Source organism: Cheilinus undulatus, linkage group 18 (assembly GCF_018320785.1).
Source record: "Cheilinus undulatus linkage group 18, ASM1832078v1, whole genome shotgun sequence".
Classification (NCBI taxonomy): Eukaryota; Metazoa; Chordata; class Actinopteri; order Labriformes; family Labridae; genus Cheilinus; species Cheilinus undulatus.
In genome coordinates this window covers 25,584,787-25,597,043 of record NC_054882.1, presented here as the reverse complement: position 1 = coordinate 25,597,043, position 12,257 = coordinate 25,584,787, and the positions used below count along the sequence as shown (strand labels likewise).

General features: G+C 42.4%; 1 protein-coding gene across 2 annotated transcripts in view; it reads left to right on the top strand.

Annotated features, from left to right (window-relative positions):
• LOC121526426 (formin-1-like) overlaps nt 1-12,257 on the top strand; it is a 90,553-nt gene that overhangs the window by 39,071 nt on the left and 39,225 nt on the right. For both annotated transcript variants that reach the window (XM_041813003.1, XM_041813004.1), the window contains exons 7-8: nt 2,022-2,163; nt 10,705-10,792. In XM_041813003.1, coding sequence (XP_041668937.1) covers nt 2,022-2,163; nt 10,705-10,792 — 230 coding nt within the window. The remainder of the gene's footprint in view (nt 1-2,021; nt 2,164-10,704; nt 10,793-12,257) is intronic.

Here is a 12,257-nt window from a genome sequence, read left to right as displayed (position 1 = left end):
AAATCCTGGATACTTTGGTCATGCTTTCATGCCAAATCAAGCAGTTCATTACCCTTAGATTCATTGGTGCTCTTGTGATTGTGTCTGCTAAGCTAGCTAGCAAGTCAGTAAAGAAAAGGTAGGAAAAAAACAATATAAAAAAGGTAATTTGTATTGTTTGGATTATGTAGAGCAGAGGTTCCCAAACTTTTCAGCCTGTGACTCCTAATATAAAAGCGTCAGAGGCCGGGGACCCCCACAGTCCCTGGAGGTAGTTGTAGCTTACAATGTGGCACACAGCGTCATGTATAAGTTTACACTTTAAACACAAATCTCACTCATCTATTAATAATTTGAAATTTTCTTTGCTGTTTTGAAAAGCATCATGTAACGCCACCTTAGAGCCCCCCCAAGTCTCTTAGTGTGTAACATGCAGGTACTCATTTAAAACACACCCAACCTGCTTTTATCCCCTTTTAACATTTAATAGTTTCATTGCACATCACAGATTTTGCTGGGTAAGATGATGATCCTGGATATAAATAGCTGCAGTTGTGTGAGCAGTCATCCTATTGCCATAGCCTCATTGGCTGCAGTCGAATAGATTCCTCGTGTATCTGGGAAAACTGACATATCATAGATTCTGCTGCTGCACCAGATCCTCTGTAATTGTAAGTGGATTATCCAGCCCATTTCCAGTGGCTGTGGTTGTTTCCAGGCCTCCAGCTTTATGGCCTTGTATTTCCATGGCTGGATTAGTGCGGGAAGCTGAAGTTGTAGTTTGCCCTCTCACTGGTCTCAGCCGGTGCTGCAGGACTGACTGACGGCGCTTTCACGTCAGCAGTAAATTAAACCATAAATGGCAGAGTTAAGGGGCATTAAATGGGTCAGATGTTTAACTGTAGCTGGATCAGCTGTACGATCGCTGTTTATGGTGTGAGGTTCTGAGTTATGAGGGGGAACGGTGTAAAGGTTTGAAATGACGCCAGGTGAACCAAGTACAGTTGGCAACATTTGGAGAAGACTTTATCTAGAGGCTGTGAGCAGAGCTTTAAGGAGGATTCGGATTCAATTATAGGCATGATCTGTTCAATTAAAAAGTTGTCTTGCATGGAAAAATGTCCTGGGGTTTAAGTGCAATTATCTTTTCCAAGCTGAATTCCTGCACAGATGTGTTCAGAGGAATCAAAGGCTCATCATTGGACTTTTTCCCCTTAGTCAATGGGAAAAAAGTGGAACTTAAAGGCTTATTTAGGGACAGTATTATTATGTCTTCAACACAAAACCTCTTTGCTCTCACCACTGAAACAGGAGACATATGCAACTCCAACTGCACTTACATGACCCTCATTAAGTCTACTTTTTTGGAGTGTGTATTCATTCCTATAAGGTATTTGTTGCAGTGTTTTGCATTCTGATTCTTGACTTGAGCTCACAGATGAGATGCCAAATCAGAAAACTATGACCTGAAAAAACAGCTGGGACTTGTGAATAAACATAGGAACCCTGTGAGCAGACATGTGCAGTGTATTACAGATGTCATCACTCTAAAATCTCTTCACAGAATCTTTTTTTTTTTGTCAGTCTGTTGATTATGCTTTTAATGTACATTTGATTAACAGATTTAGCAAAGGAAAGCAGAGACATATGTTTTAGGGTTCAGTGAGCAGACAAGTAGACTTGTTTCAGCTCCTGAATGTCCTCTTGACTTCAGACACAGATTTTTGTGAAAAAAATATACTTTATGTTTTCTTCTGTGTTACTGAGCAACCTCTAAAATACAACATTACTCATGTATTCTGCTTCATTTGTGAGAAATGTTCTTTTATTAGTGAAGCAAACTTTTGTTATTTTATCACTTAGCCCGTAAACTTTTTAAAGTTGAGAATCAGGCTTTTACTGCCAAGTTTTGGAAAGATTGTTAAGTAAAAGATGAGGAACAAAAGGACCATGATCTTGGATCAAATCATAAGCAGCATATTACCTCATATTTACCGCAAGTTAAAGCAACATGAATCTAAACTCTGCTCCTCTATTTCCAGCAACAACTCCCTGTGGGGTTCTCTAGAGGAGCCGAGCATCATCAACGCCAACGAGTTTGAGGATCTTTTCTCCAAAGCCACGCTGCAGCCCAAGAAGAAGCCTCTATCGGACACCTACGAGAAGAAAGCCAAAACGAAGAAGGTAAACTCAGCTGCCCTGATCATCCCTCCTTACATTTTCCTTTTATCTAGTTTTTCCTTGACGTAGATTGTGTATCTGAAGCCACCTGAGAGTGTCATGAGTTCGTCTTCTTACCAAGCTTTGTTTAAAACCAGCCCTTGTGATGCGCAGTCATAAATCAAAGAAAGCAATAACAAAACTTGAAATGGGAAGAGATAAATTGCAGCTCTCATTAGATCTTTCTCTAAGGAAACAGTTGCAAGGTCTTGCACTGGGCCAACAAAGGCAGTTATCTCACTCCCTTAAATGCAGGCCAAGCTAACAGTGCAGGGTTCTGATGTAGGTAGGTTTTTCTAAATGAAGCCTAGCATTAATTAATGCATACGCCCAGCTGTGATTAGCTGACTCCCTGCTGATCCCAATTATCGCCTCCAAGCTCCCACAGCCAATCACAGCTCTTCTCTCAACACAGCAGTGTATTTAAATATGATGTACTTCTCACTAATCCCTGCTGCTGCTGGTAAAGCTTAACCTCCTCCACCCCAGCCTCCTCCTCTATAGCAGGGGTTCTCAACCTTTTCGGCCTGCGACCCCCAAAATAAAGGTACCAGAGACCAGGGACCTCGCTGTATCTGAATGTGGTTGGACACAGTCAGACAAGGCTGTCCATAAGGGGCGATAGAGGGGGAGGTGTCTGGGACCCAGCCAAACTTGGGGTCTATGGAGGTTAGCAAAACCATGATCCATTGTGAGGTTAAGCTGTGAAAACCATATTTTATATTTGACCTGAATAATAACCACTCTTATCAAAGACAGAAATATCTTTATTTATTTATTTGTGTAATAAATAGCCCTCTTTAAATGGAAATAACTTATAAGACATAATTAAAATCGGTAAAAAAATGTTAAAATTTGTTAATAATGGGAAAAAATGGTGGAAAAGGTGATGAAATTGGATTTTTAAAGAAAACAAATGGGATAAAAGTGGCAAATATTAGATGAAAGTGGAAAAAATATCCAAAAAAGGATTAAAGTGGCAAAAACAGGCACAAAAAGTGGAAAAGGGGATTAAAAAGTGGCTGAAATGGCTTTTTAGTGCAAAAAACTGGAGGAAATAAGGTGGACTGGGATGAAAATTTGATATAAACTGGCAAAAAAGGGTTAACTGTGGTTACGGCAAAAAGGTGTGTACAGAGTGGTTGACAGAGGCAACAATAGGCAGTAAGTGGCAAGAATTGGTTTAAAAGTGGCAAAAACAGGCAGAAAAAAGTGATGGAAAGGGTTTAAAATTGACAAAAATGGGTTAAAATTGGCTAAAATGGTGTCAAAAGGTGATAAAAAGGATTAACATTTGGTCAAATTGTTATAAAGTGACAATAGTGTAATTTCAAAAAATGTTCTTAGTTTTTTTTAGGTGTCTGGTGACCCCCTCTCAGTGTCTTGCGACCCCCAAGGGGGTCACGACCTCAAGGTTGAGAGCCACTGCTCTATAGCTCAAAGATTGTTGCACCCTCATGTTCAGATCCATGCTACTATGGATTCATTGCTTTTGAACAAATTTTATTGTATTCAATATGCTTTGTCATAAATGTATCTGTCCATATGGGGGTTTCTAGCCATGTGCTCCCTGGATAGTGAAGGCATGCTGCTTGACTAACCTAGGGAGCATCTTTTAAGCAGAGCCTTCTCTGCCAAGTAAAAGTGAATATCCATTTTGCAATAAAACGATAAATGTATGACAAGTGTTCCTGACTGAAATATTGTTAGTTTTTCATTTGTTCAAGCCTCAAAGTTTAAGATACATCAGCGAAGACATGCTCCTGCTCTAGATTGATCTACCCCCAAAGACACACTTTGGTGTCTTGTCAAATCCTGCAATTCTGCACCTTTGCATCAGCCAACGCCGCGTCAGCACCCAGGCCGCCTGTTGGTGCTCACTGTGGCGTCCGAGCACTTGAAAAATCGGCCACTGCCCGAGACTGTCCCCTCTAAATCTATACAGCTCCCCTATTCTGATCAATTAGGTAAGGCTCCACTCCACAGGGCCACTTTGTGACTGTGTCTGTGTCTTTGATCTCTCCATTCAGTCTGGTCACTCAAAAGCAGCAAAGCATCCAATATTAGATCCAACTGACACAGCCACATCTAGACACAAATTCTTCCAACTGTCTCCTGTCTTAGCTTACATCAGCTTGGAAGATAAACTCATGGAAAATCTACAGAAACAAATTCATAACAGACCAAAACTCCCACATGAAATGTAGTGTTTTTATAGCCCTGAAATCTATGTTTAGACATCTTGTTCCCAGTATTTTTATTATGCAGGAGTCTTATGTTTAATAAGTAGGTCTGTGTTTAGAGCATTCAAAGTCCAGATCTGCTGGTCCAGGAAAGTGAATACGCAAACAGCAGCAGGACTATTTTCAGCCTGTTTAGCAGTAAGTGACTGGAAAGGTCCTCAAACCTTATCATTAATTTATCCCTGGAAGTTTATACAATGAGTTAAAGAGCCATCATTTATGAGAGGAGTCGTCTGATTTACCAGATGATGATCACTTCCAAGAAGTTCAGCTGGTTATTGACGGGGAAAAATAGAAAAAGAAGCAAATAAAGGAACAGCTTGCAGAGATTTAGAGGAAGAGATCAGAGCTAGATGACAGATTGCTGCTTGCTGAGAAGGAATGGATCATAAAGGTGGGCTACTGTTCCAGGGACTAGAGAGTGCAGAGTATAGAGGAGCCTTAAGGGGGCATATTAAGCAGTTTTGGTAGACTGTGAAACTTTTTTCCCCCTTCTGGGAAAAATAAAGTCATATCAATCTGAATCTTGTCCACAGTGCTGTATAACCTAGCTTTCTGGCCTGTGCCCTTGGTGCCCCTGGTGCACCCCTCTCTACTAAGGCGCTCAAACTCATCGCACCAAAGAGCTTTCTTTCACTTCACCATGGAGTCTCCCACATGCCTTTTGGTGAACTCTAGCCAAGATTTGATGTGAGTTTGTTCAACAGTGGCTTTCTCTTTGCCACATAAAGCTTTGACTGGTGAAGAACCCGGCAACAGCTGTTGTATGCAGAGTCTCTCTCATCTCAGCTGCTGTAGCTTGTAAATCCTTCAGTGTAGTAATACGTGCCTTGGTGGCCTCTCTCACCAGTCTCCTTCTTGCGCAATTGTTCAGATTGTGAGGACAGACTGATCTAGGCAGATTTACACATGTGCCATGTTCCTTCCATTTCTTGATGATGGACTTAACTGAACTCTGGGGGATGTTCAGTGCCTTGGAATTTATTTTTATATTCATTCCCTGACTTTTTCTTTATAATAACCTTTTCTCTGAGTTGCTTGGAGTGTTCTTTTGTTTTCATGATGTAATGGTAGCCAGGAATACTGGACTTTCCAGACACAATTGTCTTTACTACAATCACTGGAGACACATTCACTGAACTCACTCCCCATTCCACTAATTGTAAGACTACAAATTGGCTTCTGCAACTCTTGTTTGATAAACCTGTTCCCTTTATGTATGTGCTGCTCACTTTGCAAAATGTAATCCCAAAGTGGTCCCTTCTTCCAGCATGACTCCTCAGATCAGTGGTACCTCATGTAGATTAGCTGCTGTCTCCTGTCTCAAGACAGAAAAGTGTTCTTCTACAAAGTGACTATTGAATCTGTTTATGTGTCTGTGTGAGAGGAGTGGGTTTCACAGTAATGTTTGCATCTGTTTGTTTGTTTCTGCTGCATGTTTGTGGTTCCCCTGACCTGTGTCTGTTTCTGCATCTGTGTTGCCTGGATGCACGTGTGTGATGACGGCACGTCCTCCTGAGTCATTATACACTTGCTTCAGAAAGTGTTGCCAGATCATGCTAACACCACAGCCCAGGGGGGCAGCAGAGGGGGTGTGTGGGGAGAGGAGATGAGTCTGAGAGAAAGGAATGTGTATGTGCATTATGCATATGAGCCACTTCCCCACTTTTCCAACAACTCCACACACCAAAAGTTGAAACTCTGGGGATGCAGCCGATGCCTACATGAGCGGGTTAATGTCTATCATGTGTGCCATAGAAAAAATCAAAGCTCTTGTTTACGCTGGAACCTTTTCTCTCTGTGCGGATTAGCATATCAAAGCAGAGGAGATGACATGGAAGAGGGAAGACTGGGCCGGACTTGACCAGGGGTATAATTGCAGGCATGTGGCTCCACTCCAATCCTGTGTATGGAGGAGGTGAGGAAGACGGAGCACCCGTAGGAGCAGAAACGGCGTGCATGTCAGTGCATTCTTGATTGAGAGATTATCGGGAATCAGCACAGCTAAAAGTGCAAATATGCACATCAGTAAACACATGAATGGCAAGTTCCTCTTCCCACATAAATCAAATCAGAATCAAGTGTACACATAGCAGATCTTAAACAAACAGCAGCTTCAACAGCTTTATGGGAACATCTTATGAGCAATCAGAGAACGTTTATTAAAGACATATTTGGATCTCTGGCGCTGACGTTAGAGAGTGGGTGTAAGACTAACACGGCTGGGTGAGACTGGGGTTGATGGGTGTAAAGTAGGTGGTTATTGATGGGAAGTCTTGATGCAGTTGTTCTTGGAAAATCTGCCTGGGTAATTCCAGACAGATAGCGGATGCAGAGTGGGCTGGCTGCTCAGCCGTGGCTGTGTAAACTATCTAAACCTGCCCATGTCTCTGAACATCATCCACCTGCTTCAGCTCACACTGTCTCCCTTCATCATTCTGTTTATTTTCTTAGGCAGCACAGTTCTCTCTCCTCTTCCTTTTCTATCCACAAGAGGGAGTCATAGTTTTTGATGTCTGCATGCCTCAGCATCAGCATCTAACCCCGTCTGTTTGCATCCAGGATCAGTTGTCTTTTCTCATTAACGTAACTGTTTGAGCTAATTGTAAGCAGCGAAAAGGGTTCCTGGGCTGCTTTTAGAGTGGCCCGTCCAAAATGGTTAATTAGAGGTGTTGGGAAAAGCCTGCTACACAACTCCTTAGAGCGGGAGATCCCCAGTGATCCAGGTAATAGAGCTGGAAGCAGCATGGCACCCACTAACGCTCTGTAATGCAATACCCACTTCTAAGGCTTCTGCTCTCCAGCTCCCACTGGACACAGTGCAGTAGCCGACAACGCCATAATACCTAATGAAGAAGCCTGACACATTAACTTTTAGAGCGGGGCTTTACCTTGCCAAAACTCTCTCTGGCTTTACGGCTAATTCAGTCATAAGTAATTGTGACCATATGTAGGCTCAAATAAAAATCCTGTGAATTTATAGTTTGTTATAAAATAAAGGCCTGCTTCTCTTTGCTTTGCTCTTCTAGACTGTCCTTTTATGGTGCCACTTTTGCCTTTGTACTTTCACTGCGACTTGATATGTTTTGATTATATCTCACATGTGTTCTTCTGTAAACTGGAGGACTGTTTGACTTTGCTCACTCATTGATGTAACTTGTAACTCGTCTGCATCATGATGATAGGGGTTGGACAACTTATATTGATAAGCCTGATCTATCCAGGCTGCATAGACTAATTTCACAGCAAGCAGTGTCCAAGTAATTTTACCCGACTCTCATCACAGAAAGTTGCTTTTTATTTACCAGCCTAATCCAAAATGTGCTCAATGTCAGTGCTTAAAGCCACAAATGATAGTAAATGAAGGTATGAAAAATCAAGGAAGACCTTAGTGCGTTGGTCTCCAAACTATGGCCTGGGGGCCAAATGCGGTCCAGGATCCAATTTTAATTGACCCCGTAAGAAATTTTAGAAATAAAATGAAAAATAGCCCACATTTGAGCATGAAGCGTGGGCTTGACTGTTAGTACTTCATAGTGTGAGCACAAGGCAAGTGCCACCATGCTAAGTCTGTAAACAAACATTTTGACAAGAAGAATTTATTGATGTGTTTTTTTTGTGTAACTAAATTGAGACAACTGTCTACATGGTAAGCATACAGCCAACCAAAATAATATCAATGTCTTATTTTCTAACTCTGTGATGGGGTATGACAGCAAATAGCAGTACCAATATTATTTCAGGGGCGGAGCCAGTGGTAGTTTGGGCACAACAGGGCCCCCTGAAATCTGACGGCCTCCCCAGTAACAAGGAATTGATTGTCTATTTGCCTTGTCAGACATTAAATCGAGCGTAAAGCATTAGTTCAAGCAGGTCACGGAGTTAAGCACTGCCATAATCACACAAGCCCTCATCAGCTCTGCTCTTGCCTAGCCATGCTCTGTTGCTCTCTCTAGAAGCTGCTCTAGTAACCCTCCTCCACCCCAGCTCCTCCTTTATTCTGCTTCTGACATGATCAATGCCACACAGTTGTCACTGATGCCTGCTCTGCTCTAAGTTTTTGCTGCTTCCTGAAGGAGCTAGCCATTTAGGCATACTCAATCACTAAGCACATCTCAACCTATATTATTTTGGTTTTAAAAACTTTCATATACCTCATCTTGTGGATATTAAATTGGCCCAAACATCCTTATATATTTCTGTATGTGGCACTCAGTGGAAAAAGTTTGGACACCCCTGCCTTAGTGCAATATGGAAGATACAACTGGTCACGCAGGGATACATTGTTTTTACTTGATTTTTATCCATGATTGAAGTAACTTGTGATTAGGATTTTATAATCTCAAGATAAAATATAATTGTAATCATAGTTCAGTATCGAACAAAAATCAGATACTAGTGATGAACTCCTTATATAAAGCAAACAGTATCAATACTTGTTTAAATATTAGAGCAGCATTTCCCAACCACTTTTCCTTGGGCCCTCCCATGTACCTAAGAAAAGCAGGGCCTCTGCAGGACCAAAGAGAGAAGAAAAAGTAACACACTGCCATCAAAAACTGACATAGATTTTAATTGTTTCACTGATAAAACTGTAAAAAGAGGCATGTGCATGTTTTTCTCATCAAAAGACCTTTGTATAAACTACAATAACTGCTTTATCATCGTTTTAACCAATATTTTTAAATCTATTTTTGGCAGCCTCAGAACAGACAAGGCCTCGTGCCCCCCCTAAGATCGTTGGCGCCCCCCCCAGGGGGTCCTAGACCCCAGGTTGGGAACCAATGTATTAGAGCACCAAAATATAAGTCCTGTACATCCATGTATTGGGTATTTGCTAATTGCATTCCTCAGACTTAAAGATTGCAATCCAGTGTAAATTAGAATGATTGGACAGATATGTGGCGTTTTGAATATCAGCTGACCCCCATTTTGGACTATTGACTCCTTATTTTATGCAGAAGGCCTAGTGGTTTTGTAACGCCCCATGAAGATATTAATCTGGCATGCCAGATGGATTTGTTTCGCATATCCATCTGGACAACCTCTCATACACAGCATTTGGGAAGGGCAGAGGCGTTGAAAAAAAACTTGGAGGGTGATTGGATGAACGTTCTGTCTGCCACATCTTTATGGGCCAATCAGTGCAATAAAACATGTGACGTAGCCGCTATCGAGGCGTCAACTCCATACAGAACTGCATAACATGAAACATGGCAACTGTAGACATGTCAGTACACGACTTCTGACGTTTTTGAAAAGAACACAACTCACTGCTGCTCTTTGTTCTGCTTTTAACAAAGAAATGTCGTCAAGTTCTGATAAAACTGGTGCTTTAGCAGCATCCATGCTAATGTCTTCCGCCATATCTGCACAGGCCTCTTGTTGCTGTTTGCTTACATCATGACTCCACCACGCCCCAAAGTACTGCCCCTCAACACTGGTTGGTCCTGTCACTCTCTAACTGGGCCCAAACGTCAGACGGATGCTTTGCAAGGTCGATTTGCCAGTGAGAAACACAGAAATGGGCGTATCCATTTGCTTTGCAAGGTTATGTAGATAGGTGGCCAGAATTCAGATCTGGCTCTTTCACCTACTCTATTCACTGTTCTATCTCTACAATAAAGGCATAAAAGCCTCCAAAAATCTTTAAAGAAACAAAAAACAAATTATATGGGGGTGTGAAATGTCCAATTTTGAGTACCTGTTTTAGCTGTTTTAACTAATTAATAAGTGTCTTAATTAATATGTTGAGTATAGATAAATTTTCTCCCAAACCGTAGATCTCTTGCAGACTGAAGATTGCCCCCCAGGATTTTCCTATATCTTGCTGCATTCATTTTACCATCTACCTTTACAAGCCTTCCAGGGCCGGCTGTCAAGAAGCATCCCCACAGCATGATGCTGCCAGCTTCACATTTGGGATGGTGTGTTTGTTGTGATGTGCAGTGTTTAGTGTCTGCCTAACATAGCATCTTGTCTGATGGCCCAGAAAGCCCCTTTTAGTTCCCATAAGACCAAAGAACAACTGAGTTTTCTTCAACAGCAGCTTTCTCTTTGCCACTCTCCCATCAAGCTTTGACTAGTGAAGAACCTGGGCAGCAGTTGTTGGATGCAGAGTCTCTCCCATCTCAGCTGCTGAAGCTTGTAACTCCTTCAGAGTAGTCATAGTGGTCTTGGTGGCCTCTCTCACCAGTCCCTTTCTTCATGCTGTTATTCATGAAAACTAGTATTAAGAGCATATTTATTCTCTGTGTTTCAGATAATCAAACTACTGGATGGGAAGCGTTCACAAGCAGTCGGCATCCTCATATCAAGCCTGCATCTGGAGATGAAGGACATTCAGCAAGGTACAAAAGACAATCTTCTCTGTTATGTCTGTGCAAACTGTAATTAAATCTCTGTCAAGGAAGGAGCCAGTATTAATATTCCACAGTAAAAAACTAAACTTACATTCCCTTGTAGGAAGAAATTGTGAATGACTCCTGATAAAATGCAGATGGAGTTATTATGATCTACTTCTTTTCTTTTGACAGTGACTAATTTGTAAGCAGACACATTATTTATTTATTCATTTGTGTCTAAAGTGGATGATTTTCCATTACTTTGGTGGGAAAGAAAATGCCTCTATTTGTCATAATGTGAAACTCAAACAGGGGGATGAAAGCAGCCTAGTTTTTCCATCAGACCATGTCAAATCTCCTCTGCACTGCTTAAATCAAATTACAATCTCCTTTATTTGAAGAGCCGCATGGATTGATTACATGCTTGGTTGTTCTGTGGAAAATGCAGGAGTGTGTGCATATGTAAACACATTATGTGTGTGTTGGGGACAGCGTAGATAGGCCAGGAATTGGTCCTGTCCTGGGACTGTGGCGGAGAGTTCCTGCCGCCTGCTAGTCTGAGCATGCGGCCAGCAGATCTGTTTATTGTAGCCAGTGACGGTTTCCACAAGCCTAATGGGACTGACACCCCACTAATGATCTGAGCATGTACAAAACCACCTTCCACAGTTAGCAGACACTGCGCTACCACATAAAACCACCTCAAACACGAGCCAAACAGCACATAGCACCAGGACACCCATTTTGTTTAGATTTTTTTCTCCCCATTCCTTTGAATCCCTTTCTCTCAGTTCTAGTGTCTGCCTGTAGGGGAGGTTTGGTTAAAAGAGGCCCGCTCGCTCTCAGCGTGAGGCTGCTTCCTTGTGCCTTAATGGGAGGTGAATGTGAAATTAACAATTTGAATCTGACAATGAAGGACAGCACCTTAATAAGCACTTCTAAGGGCTCTGGTCCCAGGCCTCGCCTGCTTGCCTCCCCTTTGTTGCCAAATTAAAAGGACATGGGACATGTAATGTAATTAGAGCTACTAGGGAGGGAAGGAGGGGTAGGTAGCACTCTAGTTACGGCATAGAGGGGGTCAACTACACCCGTTGGAGTGGCTGAGGGACCTCAAGGGCCACCATGGTTCAAGGGCAAAGGGAGGCTTTCCCCCACACACCAACTACAAACACACATACGCATGTTCACACAGCCCTTCCACACTAAAGCCGATGAGTGAAAAGTGGAAGGAGAGGGTGTGAGGCGGTTGGCAGGCCGGCTTTGATCTGCCGGTGTGGAGAGATATCCGGCTCCCCTCGGATCAGAGTGCTCTTGTGCACACTGCAGCAGGCCCCCCTTTGGTGTGTGATTGACGGCTGCATGGCTGAGGGACTGAATAATCCACTCTAATAAGATGTAGGAAATGGACCTCCAGCGATCTCTGTGATCCAGACATCAGGACCACATTGACAGCTTCTCTGCAACTGGAACA